Source organism: Lonchura striata, chromosome Z (assembly GCF_050655825.1).
Source record: "Lonchura striata isolate lonStrDom1 chromosome Z, ASM5065582v1, whole genome shotgun sequence".
Lineage (NCBI taxonomy): Eukaryota > Metazoa > Chordata > Aves > Passeriformes > Estrildidae > Lonchura > Lonchura striata.
The window spans coordinates 45895208-45921491 of NC_140740.1; the positions used below are offsets into that span (position 1 = coordinate 45895208).

The following is a 26284-nucleotide window of genomic DNA, read 5'->3' on the forward strand; positions in this document are numbered from 1 at the left end:
TATTGCTAGCTGCTGGGAGAAAAAAACAATTCCCATATGGTTATAACTTTCTTCTAGATCATCGTACAGAGTGATCCGGTTCTCCTGAACCTCCTTTTCCCCACACTAAACTCACCCAGTTCCCTCAGCTGCTCCCCATATGACTCGCTCTACAGACCCTTCCCCAGCTCCATTTCCTTCTCTGGACATGATCCAGCACCTCAGTGTCCTTCCTGCTGTGAGGAAACAAAGCTGAACACAAGATTCCAGCTGTGGCCTCACCAGTGCCCCCAGCACAGGGGGATGGCCACTGCCCTGCTCCTGCTGGCCACTGCCCGGCTCCTGCTGGCCACACCATTGCTGACACAAGCCCGGTGCCATTGGCCTTCTTGGCCACCTGGGCACACTCCAGCTCGTGTCCAGCTCTTGAAAACCTGCACCCCCAGGTCCTCTCCCATCCAGCAGTTTGCCAGACACGCTGTCCCAGCCTGGAGCTGCAGGCGGTTCCTGTGACCCAAGGGCAGGACCCAGCACTTGGCCTTGTTGAACCTCACACAACTGGCCCTGGCCCGTGGATCCAGAAGACAGTGCAGATCCTTCCGCAGAGCTTTCCTGCCCTCCAGCAGATCAGCACTCACGCCCAGCTTGGTGTTGTCCTCAAACTGACTAAAGGAGCTCTTGGATTCCCTCAAGAGCTCAGATCATCAACAAAGGTAAAAAACAGTACAGTACAGAGCCCTCAGTACAGAGTCCTGGGGGACACCATTAGGGACCAGCTGCCTGCTGCAAGGAATTCCATTCACCAGCACTCTCTGGGCCAGGCCAGCAGCCAGTTTTTAACTCAAGAACAGAGCGTCAAAGCCACAAGCAGCTGGTGTCTCCAGGAGAGTTCTGTGGGACACAGTGTTAAAGACTTTATTCCAAAGTGCAGGAAGTCAACGTTTCTGGACTTTCCCTCGTCCACTAAGAGGGGCACTGTGTTACAGAAGGAGATTGGGTCGGGCGGTTACGCCTTTGACAAACCCATGCTGGCTGGGCATGATCCCCTGGATCTCCTGGAGGTGCCATGTGATGGGCACTCAAGATGATCTCCATGAGCTTCCCCAAGCACCAAGGTCAGGCTGACAGGCCCGTAGCTCCCTGGATTCCACTTCTGACCCTTCCTGAAGATAAGCGTAACACTGGCCACACTCCGGGTTCCTGGGGCCTCCTTTGTCAGCCAGGACTGATTGTAAATTACGGGCAGCGGCTTGGTGAGCTTTTCCACCAGCTCTCTTATATATTCAGGTACACAGCAGGACCCCTCAAGACGAAACTTCCACACTGTACCACTGTCCCCCTAATGCTCCTATCCAGAAGTATCCTGCAATGTCAGGAATGAGGACCTCGTTGGTTCTGTCTTTTCTGAGGCAGCTGAAGGACCTAAATCACTCTCAGACAAAAACAGGAGCGGTGGTAATGACACAAGCTGGAATACAGGGAATTCAAACACAAAAGAAGAAATGCATTTGTGTAATTTTTTGTATTCTGGTGATACAACACCAGAATAGGGATTGGAGAGGTTGAGAGATACCCATTCCTGGGCACATAGCTGAAAGCATCACTGGGCAAGGCCATGAGCAGGCTCTTCTGATACCACCTCCTCTCAGCGTCACACTGCACTTGGGATATCCAGGGCAAAACAGACAATGAAAATTAACTTTAAAAAACCCTTTATTGTTCAAAAGCGACAGCTTAGAGGAGGCTTCTTCAACTCCATCACAATGAAAATCAAACTGCAAAAGGGAAGCAAGACACTGCAGAAGCTGCATCAACATTCAGTGCCTAGGTGCTCAGACCCAGAGCCACCTCTTCAGCTCTCTGACTTAACGAGCTCCTGAGGTTCCTGAGAAATAAACCATCAGTTTATTTAATACAACTCTATCAAAGGCTTAAAAGAGAGAATTTATTCATATAAACACAAAGAAAACAAGCATAGTGTAGGTAAAAAAAACAGAAAAATCTAATGGGAACTACAAAAAGACTTGGGAAGTGTCCCAGGCAGAATGGAAGCTTCCGACAACATTTATCAGGGAAGGCTTCCCACTGAGGTTCACAAAATGCCTCCTTGCTTGCTAAACTCCTTCTTAGAGAAGTCTGGAGGCAGCTTAATACAATCCTAGGCCCACAGTAGGTAAATGGTTCATCTCAAAAGAATTATATATGTGTAATTGACCTTTTATACAAATTTGTCCTGCAAGATGAGAGAAATATTTGTTTACACGTCTATCGAGGAAATATATGGGAAATATGGGAAAAACAAATAATTAAAATTAATCATGACAATACTCAAATAATTTTGATCAGAATTATCTAGGATCCATTACAGACAGTGGTAACTACTTGTACAGTGCTCCACTACCCCAATCCTTTGAAAGCCAGATTAATAACAAACTACAGAAAAAGGTAATTAATCCAATTACTTTTGTTTTACCTCAAGCAATAACCTAGAGGTGTGTCCCCACTCAAGGGACGAATCTCCAGGCACACTAATAGAAGGCTTGTGCTGAAAACCCGGCAGTAAAGGTCTGCAACTAGAATTTACGGGAAAAAATGATTGACCCAAATGCATTAAAAGCTGCAACAGCTCAATCAGCTCAGCAACTTAACAGAAATTTACGAGTTACTTACTAGATACTTACAAGTACCACTACTTCCTTTTTCAACACTAGGAACCAAGCTGACACATACTGACAAGCGTGCAACAATCAGTAAGGAAACACTACTTGAAAAATCTTCAAAATATTAAACTTTAGAAGAGTTCAGCGAGATTTGACTTCAGCACTCTCCAAAACGAAAAAGTCTGTTCAACATCAGACATAGCTTTAGAAAAAAGGGAGAAGCCCAAGATACGATACTACAATTGATGCAGTGTCCTGTAAAGGGCAATAAAAGAAATTCAGCGGAACATATGATGAACGAGAGACGACCCCAGAGAGAAAGGAAAACCACAAGAAACACACAACATCATCGCAAATACATGATGTGGCACTAACGTAGGGTTCCACTACACCACAACCAACAGGCAAGAGGCAACCTCTAAAGGCAAAAAGAGAATTAACAACACCATCGCCAGCCACAGTCAACCCAACAAAACACTGCCCAAGACCACCACAGCCACCAGCACAGACTGGAAAGCACGGCCGGAAACTCCCGGCAATCAGAAAGCGATGAAGGGAAAGCTGCCGCCGTACAAAGCCGGCAGCGCCCCAGCCACAGCCACCAGCAGCACCACCGAGCCTCCCCGGGCTCCTCCTGCCCTGCACCACCCGACAGCACCCGCAGACCCAGCGTGGCTGTGCCCACAGCCACACAGCCACACAGCCACGGCTGCCGCACGCCGCACCTACTCCTCCTCCTCGCCTGCCAACGCCTCTGGACACACGACGACACCTTCCCCGGCGACGCACTCCGCCTCCTCCAGGACATGCCTCCCAGCCACACACAGCCCTGCCGCCTCCAAGAGCCGCCCTTCTTCCCCGACACCCTCCTCCACCCCAACCTCGGCCCGCACCAAGCCGCCGCCACCGCCCTGCGCATCCTCCAGCGCCTCTTCCACACCCTCAGCTCCAACAGCACCCGCCAGCACTGGCCCAGCCACGCTCGCAACCTCCTCCTCAACAAACTGCAGCACCACATCCACCACCTGTAGCAACGCCTCCCCGACAACGCCCTGCTCTCCAAAGGACCACGCAACCCGTGGTTCGCCATCAACAAGTACTTCAGGGACACCCACCCCTCCCTCCACACCCACAGCCACAGCGCCTGGGACCACCTCCGCCTCGAAGCTCGTGCCTCTTTACGGCACCTCCACAACCTCACACGTGCCAGGCGCCGCTAGCGCAGACACCCACACTCCAACCCACACCTACCACCCAAACCCACCTCCAACCCCACGCCTCCTCTCACCTGGGACCAGAGACAGGGCTGCAACAACCGCACGCCACCCGCAGCCCCCAACCACTCCCTCTCCCATTGATTCAGCCTCTCCCAGTGATACGGGCAAAGGACTTTCTCCACTTATTTCTAGACTGATTTATTTATTTGTTTCTTTATTTATTGATACACGTATTTATTTTTCTACTTATTCACTTATTTATGCCGCTGAAAATAAAGACCTACGACAAAACACTTGCCATTGCCTCTCATCTCTCTAGCACAGCAACCAGTCTCTGGGCCAGCCAAAGCCATCCTCACTCCACACCTACCCCAAGCCTTCCTCCAAACCGCCTCTGCCCACTCTTCTCAATGGCACCTGACCAAGCAAGATGCTGTAGCAAACTCTTGGAAAAACACTGCCAGCGGTTGGCCACCACCACAGAGTCCCAAAAAGAAAAACACGCAAAGGCTGGGGAGCACCGCTGCACCTCATCTGCTTTATCCACAACGTGCTCCATCCATCCAATCCATGCCTCTCTGACTCACAGACAAGGATGCAGGACACGGCCCAGCACTTTGCTCAAGCCCAGGCACACAAGCTCACTTGCTCTGCCCCTATCCACCACTGCTCTGTAGCCTTAGCCATAGAACATCACAAAAAATCACCAGGAATGGCGACTACGCAATTGGAATGCCATGCTCCCCATTACCGACCACCTCTTGGTTTTCCCTAGGCCTTAGCCGAGTCTGGTGACCAAGCACAACAGCCTCATCTTCTTGCCTGACACTGCGCTCAGCCGGACTGCTCTGTAGTTCCCACACTCTTCTGCTTTTCCCCTTATACAAAGGGAGGCTTATACCTCCCTTCTACCACTTACTGGGAACTTCAACTGACGGACACCAGATTTCAAAAACCAGGCACTGTGGCCCAGCAGCTCCATCTCACAGTTCCCTCAGGGCTCACGCATCAGTCTCTTCAGGTCCCATGGACTTGTGCACATTCAGGTTGCCACGACGGTCTCAAACTCGACCCTCTCCTACACTGGCCTGGGGATCTACAGGGATTTTCCGCGAGGGCTCCCAGCATTTGCCTTGTGTGCCTTCGGCAGCCTGCCTGGAGATCACTGACGCACAAGGTGACAAACAACCGCTCACCTCCAAATTCTCTGTTCCCCAAAGGCCTAAAACTTTCAAATCCCACGATCTGCTCCAAGCAACAATCCCACCATTTCTCCACCAGGCCAGAGGGATCATCCCCTTGCAAGTCTCTGCACACCCCAAACACCTCTTCACCTTGCCGCAGATTTTGTGCATTTTTGGAAAGGCATCTGAAACTACTGGCAAACCTACAATACTCCAGCCAAAGAAGCCAAGCTCCCTCAGCCTTTCTCACAGGTCACGGCCTCTGGACCCCCGTGCATTTTCAGAGCCATCACCTTCCAAGGACACCACACCTCTCATAGACTAAAGAGCCCTGAACAGGACGCGCTGTTCCGAGCAAGGGCTCCAGCAGTCCCAAAGCGCAACCCCATTTCTTTCATGGGGGAATGTCCTCCTTTGACCTCTGGCCACCTCAGCCACTGAGGCATGGATCTCAAAAGCAGACCGATGCTCCGGGGCCACAGCCATGGCACCAAGCGCGACAGTAACAGCAAAAGCTTTCCCTTTCCGCGACTTCTTCACTCAGCCTTTCTTGCCTGCCTTGTGGCTCGCTCCTCCCAAACACAGCAGGTGCAGTGCCTCCTTGCAAGGACACACTCAGGCCTCCAAGACCCACATGCACAGACAGCCCCTTGAACCCTGCCAGTGCCTCTGGGCGTTAACCGCAGGAGGGGAAACGCCGGCCCTCACCCACTGACATCACCGCACATCCCTTGCAACCACAAAAGGAAAACAGTGGCTAAGATGAAATTAAAGGCAAGCCTCAAAGTGAAAGGAAAAGTGACCACAACCAAAACCAGGGCTTTGCAAGTGGAAACGATGCTTGGGCACAAACAGAGACTCAGCTCAACAGCACAGACCTTGCAGCTGGCTCGGCAAGTGAAAGGATCGCCCAACACCCTCCCCAACGCACCTGACCCCACAGCGCCTCTGGCCCAGAGCTTTCACAACCCCTTCCAGCCATGACTGACACTCGGCCCCAGCACACCGCTGCCACCACAATCCCCAACCACGGCCACCCCAACAAAACACTGCCCAAGACCACCACAGCCACCAGCACAGACTGGAAAGCACGGCCGGAAACTCCCGGCAATCAGAAAGCGATGAAGGGAAAGCTGCCGCCGTACAAAGCCGGCAGCGCCCCAGCCACAGCCACCAGCAGCAGCAGCACCACCGAGCCTCACCGGGCTCCTCCTGCCCAGCACCACCCGACAGCACCCGCAGACCCAGCATGGCTGTGCCCACAGCCACACAGCCACGGCTGCCGCACGCCGCACCGCCGCTCCTGCTCCTCCTCGCCGCTCTGGCCACCAGCCTCGCCTGCCAACGCCTCTGGACACACGACGACACCTTCCCCGGCGACGCACTCCGCCTCCTCCAGGACATGCCTCCCAGCCACACACAGCCCTGCCGCCTCCAAGAGCCGCCCTTCTTCCCCGACACCCTCCTCCACCCCAACCTCGGCCCGCACCAAGCCGCCGCCACCGCCCTGCGCATCCTCCAGCGCCTCTTCCACACCCTCAGCTCCAACAGCACCCGCCAGCACTGGCCCAGCCACGCTCGCAACCTCCTCCTCAACAAACTGCAGCACCACATCCACCACCTCAATCAATGCCTCCCCGACGACCCCCTGCTCTTCAAAGGACCAAGCGACCCGCGGCTCACCATCAACAAGTACTTCGGGAAAATCCACGCCTTTCTCCAGGCACACAGCCACAGCGCCTGCGCCTGGGACCACGTCCGCCTCGAAGCTCGTGTCTGCTTACAACACGTGGACAAACTCATACGGCGCATGAAGCACCAAGCTGCTCTGGACCCCACTAAACCCACAGAGAACAAACACCCATCGCCAGCCAGCACCAGTAGCCATGGATTGAGTGGTGACAGCAGGAGCCCAGGCTGGGATCACTTGGTACCAGTCACACGTCTTCCAACCGATGAGCTGATGGGGAAAGGCCTATGAGCGTGCTGGCACTGGGGCCAGTATGTGGCACAGCCCACACCCAAACCACAGGCACTGGAGAGGAAGGAAGAGGAAATTTCTGTGCTACACATTCATGGACACCTACGAGACACTGGGGATACAGAAGGTATTGTTACCTGTGGAATTACCGCGTTCATCCGGACTGCAACCTCACCTGATGAACGGCAAGGGGATCATGGACACTGGGGAACTACTGTGGGAATGCCAATCACTATTTATCACAGAACTCTGTTTGCTTACTTATTTAACTCATTAATTAACTTAGTCGATTATTTATTTCTTTGGCTGGCCATTTATTTATTTATTTATTTATTTATTTATTTATTCTTTTGTTAGAAATAAAGACTTTTTGTAAAAACAAAACAGAATGAAAAAGCTAAGCTGTGCTCACTGTGCTCCACGCTTAGACCTGACATGCAAAGACATGGTCCCCTCAGGCTGTGAGGGGATGAGTCTCTGTCCTGCAGCCCATCTTGCCAATGCATCCTGCCTGGATCAAAGGCTATGGATAGCACGCTCCCAGGGAATGGTGGTCCTGCAGCCCCCAGGCACCTCTTACAGCTGCCAGACCACTGGGGCACCCATTTGCCCCAAATGGCATGATGCCTGCCCTGCATACCTCCTTCTCTTCCACCACCTCGCTCTGCCTTCCAGACCCTCCAATAATGCAAAGCCTTGAAAGCCACCTCCAAACCATCATCCCACCAAAGATAACCATTCTGCAATGCCACAGCACTGCCTTAGAAGAAACAGGGTGGCATAGACAAGGTGCACCTCAAAGAAGCAAGGAGGGGACCCATAAAGGACTGCAGAGATTTGGACAATTCACCCCAACACATCATTAGCAAGCAAAGAGATCCATCATCCAAACACCCCCAACTCGATATGGTCCAAACCAACCAGCACAGCATTCCTCGTGAAGGGAACTGCCCACACATCACCAGCACCGGCTGCTCCTTCGCCCTCCAACTATCAATCCAGAAGCACCTCCCCAGGTCAGCAGCTCCAGCCTTCTCCTGCATGCCACAAAGAGATTGTTTTCCTGGGCTCAAACAACCTCCAGCACTGCGTCGCTTCAAGGATACTGCTCCGTACAAACGCAACTGATTGCTTCCCATTTAGCTGAGTGAAAAAACAACAGGACCAAATCGAGATTCATAGAATCACTAAGGTTGGAAAAGACCTCCAAGATCATCAAGCCCAGCCTTTGACCAAATACCATTAAGCCATATAATGAAGCGCCACATTTACTCCATTTTTGAACACTTTCAGCGGTGGTGACTCCACCACTTCCCCAGGGAGCCTGCTCCGATGCTTGACCACTCCTTCAGTGAAGAAATTTTCCCTAATATCCAACTTGAACCTCCACTGGGACATCTTGAGGCCATTTTTTTTTCCTATTGCTAGCTGCTGGGAGAAAAAAACAATTCCCATATGGTTATAACTTTCTTCTAGATCATCGTACAGAGTGATCCGGTTCTCCCGAACCTCCTTTTCCCCACACTAAACTCACCCAGTTCCCTCAGCTGCTCCCCATATGACTCGCTCTACAGACCCTTCCCCAGCTCCATTTCCTTCTCTGGACATGATCCAGCACCTCAGTGTCCTTCCTGCTGTGAGGAAACAAAGCTGAACACAAGATTCCAGCTGTGGCCTCACCAGTGCCCCCAGCACAGGGCGATGGCCACTGCCCGGCTCCTGCTGGCCACTGCCCGGCTCGTGCTGGCCACACCATTGCTGACACAAGCCCGGTGCCATTGGCCTTCTTGGCCACCTGGGCACACTCCAGCTCGTGTCCAGCTCTTGAAAACCTGCACCCCCAGGTCCTCTCCCATCCAGCAGTTTGCCAGACACGCTGTCCCAGCCTGGAGCTGCAGGCGGTTCCTGTGACCCAAGGGCAGGACCCAGCACTTGGCCTTGTTGAACCTCACACAACTGGCCCTGGCCCGTGGATCCAGAAGACAGTGCAGATCCTTCCGCAGAGCTTTCCTGCCCTCCAGCAGATCAGCACTCACGCCCAGCTTGGTGTTGTCCTCAAACTGACTAAAGGAGCTCTTGGATTCCCTCAAGAGCTCAGATCATCAACAAAGGTAAAAAACAGTACAGTACAGAGCCCTCAGTACAGAGTCCTGGGGGACACCATTAGGGACCAGCTGCCTGCTGCAAGGAATTCCATTCACCAGCACTCTCTGGGCCAGGCCAGCAGCCAGTTTTTAACTCAAGAACAGAGCGTCAAAGCCACAAGCAGCTGGTGTCTCCAGGAGAGTTCTGTGGGACACAGTGTTAAAGACTTTATTCCAAAGTGCAGGAAGTCAACGTTTCTGGACTTTCCCTCGTCCACTAAGAGGGGCACTGTGTTACAGAAGGAGATTGGGTCGGGCGGTTACGCCTTTGACAAACCCATGCTGGCTGGGCATGATCCCCTGGATCTCCTGGAGGTGCCATGTGATGGGCACTCAAGATGATCTCCATGAGCTTCCCCAAGCACCAAGGTCAGGCTGACAGGCCCGTAGCTTCCTGGATTCCACTTCTGACCCTTCCTGAAGATAAGCGTAACACTGGCCACACTCCGGGTTCCTGGGGCCTCCTTTGTCAGCCAGGACTGATTGTAAATTACGGGCAGCGGCTTGGTGAGCTTTTCCACCAGCTCTCTTATATATTCAGGTACACAGCAGGACCCCTCAAGACGAAACTTCCACACTGTACCACTGTCCCCCTAATGCTCCTATCCAGAAGTATCCTGCAATGTCAGGAATGAGGACCTCGTTGGTTCTGTCTTTTCTGAGGCAGCTGAAGGACCTAAATCACTCTCAGACAAAAACAGGAGCGGTGGTAATGACACAAGCTGGAATACAGGGAATTCAAACACAAAAGAAGAAATGCATTTGTGTAATTTTTTGTATTCTGGTGATACAACACCAGAATAGGGATTGGAGAGGTTGAGAGATACCCATTCCTGGGCACATAGCTGAAAGCATCACTGGGCAAGGCCATGAGCAGGCTCTTCTGATACCACCTCCTCTCAGCGTCACACTGCACTTGGGATATCCAGGGCAAAACAGACAATGAAAATTAACTTTAAAAAACCCTTTATTGTTCAAAAGCGACAGCTTAGAGGAGGCTTCTTCAACTCCATCACAATGAAAATCAAACTGCAAAAGGGAAGCAAGACACTGCAGAAGCTGCATCAACATTCAGTGCCTAGGTGCTCAGACCCAGAGCCACCTCTTCAGCTCTCTGACTTAACGAGCTCCTGAGGTTCCTGAGAAATAAACCATCAGTTTATTTAATACAACTCTATCAAAGGCTTAAAAGAGAGAATTTATTCATATAAACACAAAGAAAACAAGCATAGTGTAGGTAAAAAAAACAGAAAAATCTAATGGGAACTACAAAAAGACTTGGGAAGTGTCCCAGGCAGAATGGAAGCTTCCGACAACATTTATCAGGGAAGGCTTCCCACTGAGGTTCACAAAATGCCTCCTTGCTTGCTAAACTCCTTCTTAGAGAAGTCTGGAGGCAGCTTAATACAATCCTAGGCCCACAGTAGGTAAATGGTTCATCTCAAAAGAATTATATATGTGTAATTGACCTTTTATACAAATTTGTCCTGCAAGATGAGAGAAATATTTGTTTACACGTCTATCGAGGAAATATATGGGAAATATGGGAAAAACAAATAATTAAAATTAATCATGACAATACTCAAATAATTTTGATCAGAATTATCTATGATCCATTACAGACAGTGGTAACTACTTGTACAGTGCTCCACTACCCCAATCCTTTGAAAGCCAGATTAATAACAAACTACAGAAAAAGGTAATTAATCCAATTACTTTTGTTTTACCTCAAGCAATAACCTAGAGGTGTGTCCCCACTCAAGGGACGAATCTCCAGGCACACTAATAGAAGGCTTGTGCTGAAAACCCGGCAGTAAAGGTCTGCAACTAGAATTTACGGGAAAAAATGATTGACCCAAATGCATTAAAAGCTGCAACAGCTCAATCAGCTCAGCAACTTAACAGAAATTTACGAGTTACTTACTAGATACTTACAAGTACCACTACTTCCTTTTTCAACACTAGGAACCAAGCTGACACATACTGACAAGCGTGCAACAATCAGTAAGGAAACACTACTTGAAAAATCTTCAAAATATTAAACTTTAGAAGAGTTCAGCGAGATTTGACTTCAGCACTCTCCAAAACGAAAAAGTCTGTTCAACATCAGACATAGCTTTAGAAAAAAGGGAGAAGCCCAAGATACGATACTACAATTGATGCAGTGTCCTGTAAAGGGCAATAAAAGAAATTCAGCGGAACATATGATGAACGAGAGACGACCCCAGAGAGAAAGGAAAACCACAAGAAACACACAACATCATCGCAAATACATGATGTGGCACTAACGTAGGGTTCCACTACACCACAACCAACAGGCAAGAGGCAACCTCTAAAGGCAAAAAGAGAATTAACAACACCATCGCCAGCCACAGTCAACCCAACAAAACACTGCCCAAGACCACCACAGCCACCAGCACAGACTGGAAAGCACGGCCGGAAACTCCCGGCAATCAGAAAGCGATGAAGGGAAAGCTGCCGCCGTACAAAGCCGGCAGCGCCCCAGCCACAGCCACCAGCAGCACCACCGAGCCTCCCCGGGCTCCTCCTGCCCTGCACCACCCGACAGCACCCGCAGACCCAGCGTGGCTGTGCCCACAGCCACACAGCCACACAGCCACGGCTGCCGCACGCCGCACCTACTCCTCCTCCTCGCCTGCCAACGCCTCTGGACACACGACGACACCTTCCCCGGCGACGCACTCCGCCTCCTCCAGGACATGCCTCCCAGCCACACACAGCCCTGCCGCCTCCAAGAGCCGCCCTTCTTCCCCGACACCCTCCTCCACCCCAACCTCGGCCCGCACCAAGCCGCCGCCACCGCCCTGCGCATCCTCCAGCGCCTCTTCCACACCCTCAGCTCCAACAGCACCCGCCAGCACTGGCCCAGCCACGCTCGCAACCTCCTCCTCAACAAACTGCAGCACCACATCCACCACCTGTAGCAACGCCTCCCCGACAACGCCCTGCTCTCCAAAGGACCACGCAACCCGTGGTTCGCCATCAACAAGTACTTCAGGGACACCCACCCCTCCCTCCACACCCACAGCCACAGCGCCTGGGACCACCTCCGCCTCGAAGCTCGTGCCTCTTTACGGCACCTCCACAACCTCACACGTGCCAGGCGCCGCTAGCGCAGACACCCACACTCCAACCCACACCTACCACCCAAACCCACCTCCAACCCCACGCCTCCTCTCACCTGGGACCAGAGACAGGGCTGCAACAACCGCACGCCACCCGCAGCCCCCAACCACTCCCTCTCCCATTGATTCAGCCTCTCCCAGTGATACGGGCAAAGGACTTTCTCCACTTATTTCTAGACTGATTTATTTATTTGTTTCTTTATTTATTGATACACGTATTTATTTTTCTACTTATTCACTTATTTATGCCGCTGAAAATAAAGACCTACGACAAAACACTTGCCATTGCCTCTCATCTCTCTAGCACAGCAACCAGTCTCTGGGCCAGCCAAAGCCATCCTCACTCCACACCTACCCCAAGCCTTCCTCCAAACCGCCTCTGCCCACTCTTCTCAATGGCACCTGACCAAGCAAGATGCTGTAGCAAACTCTTGGAAAAACACTGCCAGCGGTTGGCCACCACCACAGAGTCCCAAAAAGAAAAACACGCAAAGGCTGGGGAGCACCGCTGCACCTCATCTGCTTTATCCACAACGTGCTCCATCCATCCAATCCATGCCTCTCTGACTCACAGACAAGGATGCAGGACACGGCCCAGCACTTTGCTCAAGCCCAGGCACACAAGCTCACTTGCTCTGCCCCTATCCACCACTGCTCTGTAGCCTTAGCCATAGAACATCACAAAAAATCACCAGGAATGGCGACTACGCAATTGGAATGCCATGCTCCCCATTACCGACCACCTCTTGGTTTTCCCTAGGCCTTAGCCGAGTCTGGTGACCAAGCACAACAGCCTCATCTTCTTGCCTGACACTGCGCTCAGCCGGACTGCTCTGTAGTTCCCACACTCTTCTGCTTTTCCCCTTATACAAAGGGAGGCTTATACCTCCCTTCTACCACTTACTGGGAACTTCAACTGACGGACACCAGATTTCAAAAACCAGGCACTGTGGCCCAGCAGCTCCATCTCACAGTTCCCTCAGGGCTCACGCATCAGTCTCTTCAGGTCCCATGGACTTGTGCACATTCAGGTTGCCACGACGGTCTCAAACTCGACCCTCTCCTACACTGGCCTGGGGATCTACAGGGATTTTCCGCGAGGGCTCCCAGCATTTGCCTTGTGTGCCTTCGGCAGCCTGCCTGGAGATCACTGACGCACAAGGTGACAAACAACCGCTCACCTCCAAATTCTCTGTTCCCCAAAGGCCTAAAACTTTCAAATCCCACGATCTGCTCCAAGCAACAATCCCACCATTTCTCCACCAGGCCAGAGGGATCATCCCCTTGCAAGTCTCTGCACACCCCAAACACCTCTTCACCTTGCCGCAGATTTTGTGCATTTTTGGAAAGGCATCTGAAACTACTGGCAAACCTACAATACTCCAGCCAAAGAAGCCAAGCTCCCTCAGCCTTTCTCACAGGTCACGGCCTCTGGACCCCCGTGCATTTTCAGAGCCATCACCTTCCAAGGACACCACACCTCTCATAGACTAAAGAGCCCTGAACAGGACGCGCTGTTCCGAGCAAGGGCTCCAGCAGTCCCAAAGCGCAACCCCATTTCTTTCATGGGGGAATGTCCTCCTTTGACCTCTGGCCACCTCAGCCACTGAGGCATGGATCTCAAAAGCAGACCGATGCTCCGGGGCCACAGCCATGGCACCAAGCGCGACAGTAACAGCAAAAGCTTTCCCTTTCCGCGACTTCTTCACTCAGCCTTTCTTGCCTGCCTTGTGGCTCGCTCCTCCCAAACACAGCAGGTGCAGTGCCTCCTTGCAAGGACACACTCAGGCCTCCAAGACCCACATGCACAGACAGCCCCTTGAACCCTGCCAGTGCCTCTGGGCGTTAACCGCAGGAGGGGAAACGCCGGCCCTCACCCACTGACATCACCGCACATCCCTTGCAACCACAAAAGGAAAACAGTGGCTAAGATGAAATTAAAGGCAAGCCTCAAAGTGAAAGGAAAAGTGACCACAACCAAAACCAGGGCTTTGCAAGTGGAAACGATGCTTGGGCACAAACAGAGACTCAGCTCAACAGCACAGACCTTGCAGCTGGCTCGGCAAGTGAAAGGATCGCCCAACACCCTCCCCAACGCACCTGACCCCACAGCGCCTCTGGCCCAGAGCTTTCACAACCCCTTCCAGCCATGACTGACACTCGGCCCCAGCACACCGCTGCCACCACAATCCCCAACCACGGCCACCCCAACAAAACACTGCCCAAGACCACCACAGCCACCAGCACAGACTGGAAAGCACGGCCGGAAACTCCCGGCAATCAGAAAGCGATGAAGGGAAAGCTGCCGCCGTACAAAGCCGGCAGCGCCCCAGCCACAGCCACCAGCAGCAGCAGCACCACCGAGCCTCACCGGGCTCCTCCTGCCCAGCACCACCCGACAGCACCCGCAGACCCAGCATGGCTGTGCCCACAGCCACACAGCCACGGCTGCCGCACGCCGCACCGCCGCTCCTGCTCCTCCTCGCCGCTCTGGCCACCAGCCTCGCCTGCCAACGCCTCTGGACACACGACGACACCTTCCCCGGCGACGCACTCCGCCTCCTCCAGGACATGCCTCCCAGCCACACACAGCCCTGCCGCCTCCAAGAGCCGCCCTTCTTCCCCGACACCCTCCTCCACCCCAACCTCGGCCCGCACCAAGCCGCCGCCACCGCCCTGCGCATCCTCCAGCGCCTCTTCCACACCCTCAGCTCCAACAGCACCCGCCAGCACTGGCCCAGCCACGCTCGCAACCTCCTCCTCAACAAACTGCAGCACCACATCCACCACCTCAATCAATGCCTCCCCGACGACCCCCTGCTCTTCAAAGGACCAAGCGACCCGCGGCTCACCATCAACAAGTACTTCGGGAAAATCCACGCCTTTCTCCAGGCACACAGCCACAGCGCCTGCGCCTGGGACCACGTCCGCCTCGAAGCTCGTGTCTGCTTACAACACGTGGACAAACTCATACGGCGCATGAAGCACCAAGCTGCTCTGGACCCCACTAAACCCACAGAGAACAAACACCCATCGCCAGCCAGCACCAGTAGCCATGGATTGAGTGGTGACAGCAGGAGCCCAGGCTGGGATCACTTGGTACCAGTCACACGTCTTCCAACCGATGAGCTGATGGGGAAAGGCCTATGAGCGTGCTGGCACTGGGGCCAGTATGTGGCACAGCCCACACCCAAACCACAGGCACTGGAGAGGAAGGAAGAGGAAATTTCTGTGCTACACATTCATGGACACCTACGAGACACTGGGGATACAGAAGGTATTGTTACCTGTGGAATTACCGCGTTCATCCGGACTGCAACCTCACCTGATGAACGGCAAGGGGATCATGGACACTGGGGAACTACTGTGGGAATGCCAATCACTATTTATCACAGAACTCTGTTTGCTTACTTATTTAACTCATTAATTAACTTAGTCGATTATTTATTTCTTTGGCTGGCCATTTATTTATTTATTTATTTATTTATTTATTTATTCTTTTGTTAGAAATAAAGACTTTTTGTAAAAACAAAACAGAATGAAAAAGCTAAGCTGTGCTCACTGTGCTCCACGCTTAGACCTGACATGCAAAGACATGGTCCCCTCAGGCTGTGAGGGGATGAGTCTCTGTCCTGCAGCCCATCTTGCCAATGCATCCTGCCTGGATCAAAGGCTATGGATAGCACGCTCCCAGGGAATGGTGGTCCTGCAGCCCCCAGGCACCTCTTACAGCTGCCAGACCACTGGGGCACCCATTTGCCCCAAATGGCATGATGCCTGCCCTGCATACCTCCTTCTCTTCCACCACCTCGCTCTGCCTTCCAGACCCTCCAATAATGCAAAGCCTTGAAAGCCACCTCCAAACCATCATCCCACCAAAGATAACCATTCTGCAATGCCACAGCACTGCCTTAGAAGAAACAGGGTGGCATAGACAAGGTGCACCTCAAAGAAGCAAGGAGGGGACCCATAAAGGACTGCAGAGATTTGGACAATTCACCCCAACACATCATTAGCAAGCAAAGAGATCCATCATCCAAACACCCCCAACTCGATATGGTCCAAACCAACCAGCACAGCATTCCTCGTGAAGGGAACTGCCCACACATCACCAGCACCGGCTGCTCCTTCGCCCTCCAACTATCAATCCAGAAGCACCTCCCCAGGTCAGCAGCTCCAGCCTTCTCCTGCATGCCACAAAGAGATTGTTTTCCTGGGCTCAAACAACCTCCAGCACTGCGTCGCTTCAAGGATACTGCTCCGTACAAACGCAACTGATTGCTTCCCATTTAGCTGAGTGAAAAAACAACAGGACCAAATCGAGATTCATAGAATCACTAAGGTTGGAAAAGACCTCCAAGATCATCAAGCCCAGCCTTTGACCAAATACCATTAAGCCATATAATGAAGCGCCACATTTACTCCATTTTTGAACACTTTCAGCGGTGGTGACTCCACCACTTCCCCAGGGAGCCTGCTCCGATGCTTGACCACTCCTTCAGTGAAGAAATTTTCCCTAATATCCAACTTGAACCTCCACTGGGACATCTTGAGGCCATTTTTTTTTCCTATTGCTAGCTGCTGGGAGAAAAAAACAATTCCCATATGGTTATAACTTTCTTCTAGATCATCGTACAGAGTGATCCGGTTCTCCCGAACCTCCTTTTCCCCACACTAAACTCACCCAGTTCCCTCAGCTGCTCCCCATATGACTCGCTCTACAGACCCTTCCCCAGCTCCATTTCCTTCTCTGGACATGATCCAGCACCTCAGTGTCCTTCCTGCTGTGAGGAAACAAAGCTGAACACAAGATTCCAGCTGTGGCCTCACCAGTGCCCCCAGCACAGGGCGATGGCCACTGCCCGGCTCCTGCTGGCCACTGCCCGGCTCGTGCTGGCCACACCATTGCTGACACAAGCCCGGTGCCATTGGCCTTCTTGGCCACCTGGGCACACTCCAGCTCGTGTCCAGCTCTTGAAAACCTGCACCCCCAGGTCCTCTCCCATCCAGCAGTTTGCCAGACACGCTGTCCCAGCCTGGAGCTGCAGGCGGTTCCTGTGACCCAAGGGCAGGACCCAGCACTTGGCCTTGTTGAACCTCACACAACTGGCCCTGGCCCGTGGATCCAGAAGACAGTGCAGATCCTTCCGCAGAGCTTTCCTGCCCTCCAGCAGAACAGCACTCACGCCCAGCTTGGTGTTGTCCTCAAACTGACTAAAGGAGCTCTTGGATTCCCTCAAGAGCTCAGATCATCAACAAAGGTAAAAAACAGTACAATATAGAGCCCTCAGTACAGAGTCCTGGGGGACACCACTAGGGACCAGCTGCCTGCTGCAAGGAATTCCATTCACCAGCACTCTCTGGGCCAGGCCAGCAGCCAGTTTTTAACTCAAGAACAGAGCGTCAAAGCCACAAGCAGCTGGTGTCTCCAGGAGAGTTCTGTGGGACACAGTGTTAAAGACTTTATTCCAAAGTGCAGGAAGTCAACGTTTCTGGACTTTCCCTCGTCCACTAAGAGGGGCACTGTGTTACAGAAGGAGATTGGGTCGGGCGGTTACGCCTTTGACAAACCCATGCTGGCTGGGCATGATCCCCTGGATCTCCTGGAGGTGCCATGTGATGGGCACTCAAGATGATCTCCATGAGCTTCCCCAAGCACCAAGGTCAGGCTGACAGGCCCGTAGCTCCCTGGATTCCACTTCTGACCCTTCCTGAAGATAAGCGTAACACTGGCCACACTCCGGGTTCCTGGGGCCTCCTTTGTCAGCCAGGACTGATTGTAAATTACGGGCAGCGGCTTGGTGAGCTTTTCCACCAGCTCTCTTATATATTCAGGTACACAGCAGGACCCCTCAAGACGAAACTTCCACACTGTACCACTGTCCCCCTAATGCTCCTATCCAGAAGTATCCTGCAATGTCAGGAATGAGGACCTCGTTGGTTCTGTCTTTTCTGAGGCAGCTGAAGGACCTAAATCACTCTCAGACAAAAACAGGAGCGGTGGTAATGACACAAGCTGGAATACAGGGAATTCAAACACAAAAGAAGAAATGCATTTGTGTAATTTTTTGTATTCTGGTGATACAACACCAGAATAGGGATTGGAGAGGTTGAGAGATACCCATTCCTGGGCACATAGCTGAAAGCATCACTGGGCAAGGCCATGAGCAGGCTCTTCTGATACCACCTCCTCTCAGCGTCACACTGCACTTGGGATATCCAGGGCAAAACAGACAATGAAAATTAACTTTAAAAAACCCTTTATTGTTCAAAAGCAACAGCTTAGAGGAGACTTCTTCAACTCCATCACAATGAAAATCAAACTGCAAAAGGGAAGCAAGACACTGCAGAAGCTGCATCAACATTCAGTGCCTAGGTGCTCAGACCCAGAGCCACCTCTTCAGCTCTCTGACTTAACGAGCTCCTGAGGTTCCTGAGAAATAAACCATCAGTTTATTTAATACAACTCTATCAAAGGCTTAAAAGAGAGAATTTATTCATATAAACACAAAGAAAACAAGCATAGTGTAGGTAAAAAAAACAGAAAAATCTAATGGGAACTACAAAAAGACTTGGGAAGTGTCCCAGGCAGAATGGAAGCTTCCGACAACATTTATCAGGGAAGGCTTCCCACTGAGGTTCACAAAATGCCTCCTTGCTTGCTAAACTCCTTCTTAGAGAAGTCTGGAGGCAGCTTAATACAATCCTAGGCCCACAGTAGGTAAATGGTTCATCTCAAAAGAATTATATATGTGTAATTGACCTTTTATACAAATTTGTCCTGCAAGATGAGAGAAATATTTGTTTACACGTCTATCGAGGAAATATATGGGAAATATGGGAAAAACAAATAATTAAAATTAATCATGACAATACTCAAATAATTTTGATCAGAATTATCTATGATCCATTACAGACAGTGGTAACTACTTGTACAGTGCTCCACTACCCCAATCCTTTGAAAGCCAAATTAATAACAAACTACAGAAAAAGGTAATTAATCCAATTACTTTTGTTTTACCTCAAGCAATAACCTAGAGGTGTGTCCCCACTCAAGGGACGAATCTCCAGGCACACTAATAGAAGGCTTGTGCTGAATACCCCGGCAGTAAAGGTCTGCAACTAGAATTTACGGGAAAAAATGATTGACCCAAATGCATTAAAAGCTGCAACAGCTCAATCAGCTCAGCAACTTAACAGAAATTTACGAGTTACTTACTAGATACTTACAAGTACCACTACTTCCTTTTTCAACACTAGGAACCAAGCTGACACATACTGACAAGCGTGCAAAAATCAGTAAGGAAACACTACTTGAAAAATCTTCAAAATATTAAACTTTAGAAGAGTTCAGCGAGATTTGACTTCAGCACTCTCCAAAACGAAAAAGTCTGTTCAACATCAGACATAGCTTTAGAAAAAAGGGAGAAGCCCAAGATACGATACTACAATTGATGCAGTCTCCTGTAAAGGGCAATAAAAGAAATTCAGCGGAACATATGATGAACGAGAGACGACCCCAGAGAGAAAGGAAAACCACAAGAAACACACAACATCATCGCAAATACATGATGTGGCACTAACGTAGGGTTCCACTACACCACAACCAACAGGCAAGAGGCAACCTCTAAAGGCAAAAAGAGAATTAACAACACCATCGCCAGCACCAGTCAACCCAACAAAACACTGCCCAAGACCACCACAGCCACCAGCACAGACTGGAAAGCACGGCCGGAAACTCCCGGCAATCAGAAAGCGATGAAGGGAAAGCTGCCGCCGTACAAAGCCGGCAGCGCCCCAGCCACAGCCACCAGCAGCACCACCGAGCCTCACCGGGCTCCTCCTGCCCAGCACCACCCGACAGCACCCGCAGACCCAGCGTGGCTGTGCCCACAGCCACACAGCCACACAGCCACGGCTGCCGCACGCCGCACCTACTCCTCCTCCTCGCCTGCCAACGCCTCTGGACACACGACGACACCTTCCCCGGCGACGCACTCCGCCTCCTCCAGGACATGCCTCCCAGCCACACACAGCCCTGCCGCCTCCAAGAGCCGCCCTTCTTCCCCGACACCCTCCTCCACCCCAACCTCGGCCCGCACCAAGCCGCCGCCACCGCCCTGCGCATCCTCCAGCGCCTCTTCCACACCCTCAGCTCCAACAGCACCCGCCAGCACTGGCCCAGCCACGCTCGCAACCTCCTCCTCAACAAACTGCAGCACCACATCCACCACCTGGAGCAACGCCTCCCCGACAACGCCCTGCTCTCCAAAGGACCACGCAGCCCGCGGCTCGCCATCAACAAGTACTTCAGGGACACCCACCCCTCCCTCCACACCCACAGCCACAGCGCCTGGGACCACCTCCGCCTCGAAGCTCGTGCCTCTTTACGGCACCTCCACAACCTCACACGTGCCAGGCGCCGCTAGCGCAGACACCCACACTCCAACCCACACCTACCACCCAAACCCACCTCCAACCCCACGCCTCCTCTCACCTGGGACCAGAGACAGGGCTGCAACAACCGCACGCCACCCGCAGCCCCCAACCACTCTCTCTCCCATTGATTCAGCCTCTCCCAGTGATACGGGCAAAGGACTTTCTCCACTTATTTCTAGACTGATTTATTTATTTGTTTCTTTATTTATTGATACATGTATTTATTTTTCTACTTATTCACTTATTTATGCCGCTGAAAATAAAGACCTACAACAAAACACTTGCCATTGCCTCTCATCTCTCTAGCACAGCAACCAGTCTCTGGGCCAGCCAAAGCCATCCTCACTCCACACCTACCCCAAGCCTTCCTCCAAACCGCCTCTGCCCACTCTTCTCAATGGCACCTGACCAAGCAAGATGCTGTAGCAAACTCTTGGAAAAACACTGCCAGCGGTTGGCCACCACCACAGAGTCCCAAAAAGAAAAACACGCAAAGGCTGGGGAGCACCGCTGCACCTCATCTGCTTTATCCACAACGTGCTCCATCCATCCAATCCATGCCTCTCTGACTCACAGACAAGGATGCAGGACACGGCCCAGCACTTTGCTCAAGCCCAGGCACACAAGCTCACTTGCTCTGCCCCTATCCACCACTGCTCTGTAGCCGTAGCCATAGAACATCACAAAAAATCACCAGGAATGGCGACTACGCAATTGGAATGCCATGCTCCCCATTACCGACCACCTCTTGGTTTTCCCTAGGCCTTAGCTGAGTCTGGTGACCAAGCACAACAGCCTCATCTTCTTGCCTGACACTGCGCTCAGCCGGACTGCTCTGTAGTTCCCACACTCTTCTGCTTTTCCCCTTATACAAAGGGAGGCTTATACCTCCCTTCTACCACTTACTGGGAACTTCAACTGACGGACACCAGATTTCAAAAACCAGGCACTGTGGCCCAGCAGCTCCATCTGACAGTTCCCTCACGGCTCACGCATCAGCCTCTTCAGGTTCCATGGACTTGTGCACATTCAGGTTGCCACGACGGTCTCAAACTCGACCCTCTCCTACACTGGCCTGGGGATCTACAGGGATTTTCCGCGAGGGCTCCCAGCATTTGCCTTGTGTGCCTTCGGCAGCCTGCCTGGAGATCACTGACGCACAAGGTGACAAACAACCGCTCACCTCCAAATTCTCTGTCCCCCAAAGGCCTAAAACTTTCAAATCCCACGATCTGCTCCAAGCAACAATCCCACCATTTCTCCACCAGGCCAGAGGGATCATCCCCTTGCAAGTCTCTGCACACCCCAAACATCTCTTCACCTTGCCACAGATTTTGTGCATTTTTGGAAAGGCATCTGAAACTACTGGCAAACCTACAATACTCCAGCCAAAGAAGACAAACTCCCTCAGCCTTTCTCACAGGTCACGGCCTCTGGACCCCCGTGCATTTTCAGAGCCATCACCTTCCAAGGACACCACACCTCTCATAGACTAAAGAGCCCTGAACAGGACGCGCTGCTCCGAGCAAGGGCTCCAGCAGTCCCAAAGCGCAACCCCATTTCTTTCATGGGGGAATGTCCTCCTTTGACCTCTGGCCACCTCAGCCACTGAGGCATGGATCTCAAAAGCAGACCGATGCTCCGGGGCCACAGCCATGGCACCAAGCGCGACAGCAACAGCAAAAGCTTTCCCCTTCCGCGACTTCTTCACTCAGCCTTTCTTGCCTGCCTTGTGGCTCGCTCCTCCCAAACACAGCAGGTGCAGTGCCTCCTTGCAAGGACACACTCAGGCCTCCAAGACCCACATGCACAGACAGCCCCTTGAACCCTGCCAGTGCCTCTGGGCGTTAACCGCAGGAGGGGAAACGCCGGCCCTCACCCACTGACATCACCGCACATCCCTTGCAACCACAAAAGGAAAACAGTGGCTAAGATGAAATTAAAGGCAAGCCTCAAAGTGAAAGGAAAAGTGACCACAACCAAAACCAGGGCTTTGCAAGTGGAAACGATGCTTGGGCACAAACAGAGACTCAGCTCAACAGCACAGACCTTGCAGCTGGCTCGGCAAGTGAAAGGATCGCCCAACACCCTCTCCAACGCACCTGACCCCCCAGCGCCTCTGGCCCAGAGCTTTCACAACCCCTTCCAGCCATGACTGACACTCTGCCCCAGCACACCGCTGCCACCACAATCCTCAACCACGGCCACCCCAACAAAACACTGCCCAAGACCACCACAGCCACCAGCACAGACTGGAAAGCACGGCTGGAAACTCCCGGCAATCAGAAAGCGATGAAGGGAAAGCTGCCGCCGTACAAAGCCGGCAGCGCCCCAGCCACAGCCACCAGCAGCAGCAGCACCACCGAGCCTCACCGGGCTCCTCCTGCCCAGCACCACCCGACAGCACCCGCAGACCCAGCGTGGCTGTGCCCACAGCCACACAGCCACGGCTGCCGCACGCCGCACCGCCGCTCCTGCTCCTCCTCGCCGCTCTGGCCACCAGCCTCGCCTGCCAACGCCTCTGGACACACGACGACACCTTCCCCGGCGACGCACTCCGCCTCCTCCAGGACATGCCTCCCAGCCACACACAGCCCTGCCGCCTCCAAGAGCCGCCCTTCTTCCCCGACACCCTCCTCCACCCCAACCTCGGCCCGCACCAAGCCGCCGCCACCGCCCTGCGCATCCTCCAGCGCCTCTTCCACACCCTCAGCTCCAACAGCACCCGCCAGCACTGGCCCAGCCACGCTCGCAACCTCCTCCTCAACAAACTGGATCACCACATCCACCACCTCAATCAATGCCTCCCCAACGACCCCCTGCTCTTCATAGGACAAAGCGACCCGCGGCTCACCATCAACAAGTACTTCGGGAAAATCCACGCCTTTCTCCAGGCACACAGCCACAGCGCCTGCGCCTGGGACCACGTCCGCCTCGAAGCTCGTGTCTGCTTACAACACGTGGACAAACTCATACGGCGCATGAAGCACCAAGCTGCTCTGGACCCCACTAAACCCACAGAGAACAAACACCCATCGCCAGCCAGCACCAGTAGCCATGGATTGAGTGGTGACAGCAGGAGCCCAGGCTGGGATCACTTGGTACCAGTCACACGTCTTCCAACCGATGAGCTGATGGGGAAAGGCCTATGAGCGTGCTGGCACTGGGGCCAGTATGTGGCACAGCCCACACCCAAACCACAGGCACTGGAGAGGAAGGAAGAGGAAATTTCTGTGCTACACATTCATGGACACCTACGAGACACTGGGGATACAGAAGGTATTGTTACCTGTGGAATTACCGCGTTCATCCGGACTGCAACCTCACCTGATGAACGGCAAGGGGATCATGGACACTGGGGAACTACTGTGGGAATGCCAATCACTATTTATCACAGAACTCTGTTTGCTTACTTATTTAATTCATTAATTAACTTAGTCAATTATTTATTTCTTTGGCTGGCCATTTATTTATTTATTTATTTATTTATTTATTTATTTATTCTTTTGTTAGAAATAAAGACTTTTTGTAAAAACAAAAAAGAATGAAAAAGCTAAGCTGTGCTCACTGTGCTCCACGCTTAGACCTGACATGCAAAGACATGGTCCCCTCAGGCTGTGAGGGGATGAGTCTCTGTCCTGCAGCCCATCTTGCCAATGCATCCTGCCTGGATCAAAGGCTATGGATAGCACGCTCCCAGGGAATGGTGGTCCTGCAGCCCCCAGGCACCTCTTACAGCTGCCAGACCACTGGGGCACCCATTTGCCCCAAATGGCATGATGCCTGCCCTGCATACCTCCTTCTCTTCCACCACCTCGCTCTGCCTTCCAGACCCTCCAATAATGCAAAGCCTTGAAAGCCACCTCCAAACCATCATCCCACCAAAGATAACCATTCTGCAATGCCACAGCACTGCCTTAGAAGAAACAGGGTGGCACAGACAAGGTGCACCTCAAAGAAGCAAGGAGGGGACCCATAAAGGACTGCAGAGATTTGGACAATTCACCCCAACACATCATTAGCAAGCAAAGAGATCCATCATCCAAACACCCCCAACTCGATATGGTCCAAACCAACCAGCACAGCATTCCTCGTGAAGGGAACTGCCCACACATCACCAGCACCGGCTGCTCCTTCGCCCTCCAACTATCAATCCAGAAGCACCTCCCCAGGTCAGCAGCTCCAGCCTTCTCCTGCATGCCACAAAGAGATTGTTTTCCTGGGCTCAAACAACCTCCAGCACTGCGTCGCTTCAAGGATACTGCTCCGTGCAAACGCAACTGATTGCTTCCCATTTAGCTGAGTGAAAAAACAACAGGACCAAATCGAGATTCATAGAATCACTAAGGTTGGAAAAGACCTCCAAGATCATCAAGCCCAGCCTTTGACCAAATACCATTAAGCCATATAATGAAGCGCCACATTTACTCCATTTTTGAACACTTTCAGCGGTGGTGACTCCACCACTTCCCCAGGGAGCCTGCTCCGATGCTTGACCACTCCTTCAGTGAAGAAATTTTCCCTAATATCCAACTTGAACCTCCACTGGGACATCTTGAGGCCATTTTTTTTTCCTATTGCTAGCTGCTGGGAGAAAAAAACAATTCCCATATGGTTATAACTTTCTTCTAGATCATCGTACAGAGTGATCCGGTTCTCCCAAACCTCCTTTTCCCCACACTAAACTCACCCAGTTCCCTCAGCTGCTCCCCATATGACTCGCTCTACAGACCCTTCCCCAGCTCCATTTCCTTCTCTGGACATGATCCAGCACCTCAGTGTCCTTCCTGCTGTGAGGAAACAAAGCTGAACACAAGATTCCAGCTGTGGCCTCACCAGTGCCCCCAGCACAGGGGGATGGCCACTGCCCGGCTCGTGCTGGCCACACCATTGCTGACACAAGCCCGGTGCCATTGGCCTTCTTGGCCACCTGGGCACACTCCAGCTCGTGTCCAGCTCTTGAAAACCTGCACCCCCAGGTCCTCTCCCATCCAGCAGTTTGCCAGACACGCTGTCCCAGCCTGGAGCTGCAGGCGGTTCCTGTGACCCAAGGGCAGGACCCAGCACTTGGCCTTGTTGAACCTCACACAACTGGCCCTGGCCCGTGGATCCAGAAGACAGTGCAGATCCTTCCGCAGGGCCTTCCTGCCCTCCAGCAGATCAGCACTCACGCCCAGCTTGGTGTTGTCCTCAAACTGACTAAAGGAGCTCTTGGATTCCCTCAAGAGCTCAGATCATCAACAAAGGTAAAAAACAGTACAGTACAGAGCCCTCAGTACAGAGTCCTGGGGGACACCACTAGGGACCAGCTGCCTGCTGCAAGGAATTCCATTCACCAGCACTCTCTGGGCCAGGCCAGCAGCCAGTTTTTAACTCAAGAACAGAGCGTCAAAGCCACAAGCAGCTGGTGTCTCCAGGAGACTTCTGTGGGACACAGTGTTAAAGACTTTATTCCAAAGTGCAGGAAGTCAACGTTTCTGGACTTTCCCTCGTCCACTAAGAGGGGCACTGTGTTACAGAAGGAGATTGGGTCG

The 26284-nt window shown here is 52.4% G+C and overlaps 3 protein-coding genes and 1 pseudogene across 53 annotated transcripts in view; 3 read left to right on the plus strand and 1 right to left on the minus strand.

The window, feature by feature from the left end:
* The window catches only part of LOC110484213 (ubiquitin-associated protein 2), a 253283-nt gene that overhangs the window by 52799 nt on the left and 174200 nt on the right, over nucleotides 1–26284 (minus strand). The window lies entirely within an intron of this gene.
* On the plus strand, nucleotides 6081–7279 carry LOC144248286 (interferon-like). The gene has a single exon (XM_077790329.2). It carries the CDS (start codon nucleotides 6290–6292, stop codon nucleotides 7019–7021), a length of 732 nt encoding a protein of 243 aa, XP_077646455.1. The 5' UTR covers nucleotides 6081–6289; the 3' UTR covers nucleotides 7022–7279.
* LOC144248285 (interferon-like) lies at nucleotides 14521–15719 on the plus strand. The gene has a single exon (XM_077790328.2). The coding sequence runs from the start codon at nucleotides 14730–14732 to the stop codon at nucleotides 15459–15461; it is 732 nt and encodes a 243-aa protein (XP_077646454.1). The 5' UTR covers nucleotides 14521–14729; the 3' UTR covers nucleotides 15462–15719.
* Nucleotides 22902–25614, plus strand: LOC144248219 (interferon-like; annotated as a pseudogene). The gene has a single exon (XR_014951467.1). The product of XR_014951467.1 is annotated as an interferon-like (transcript).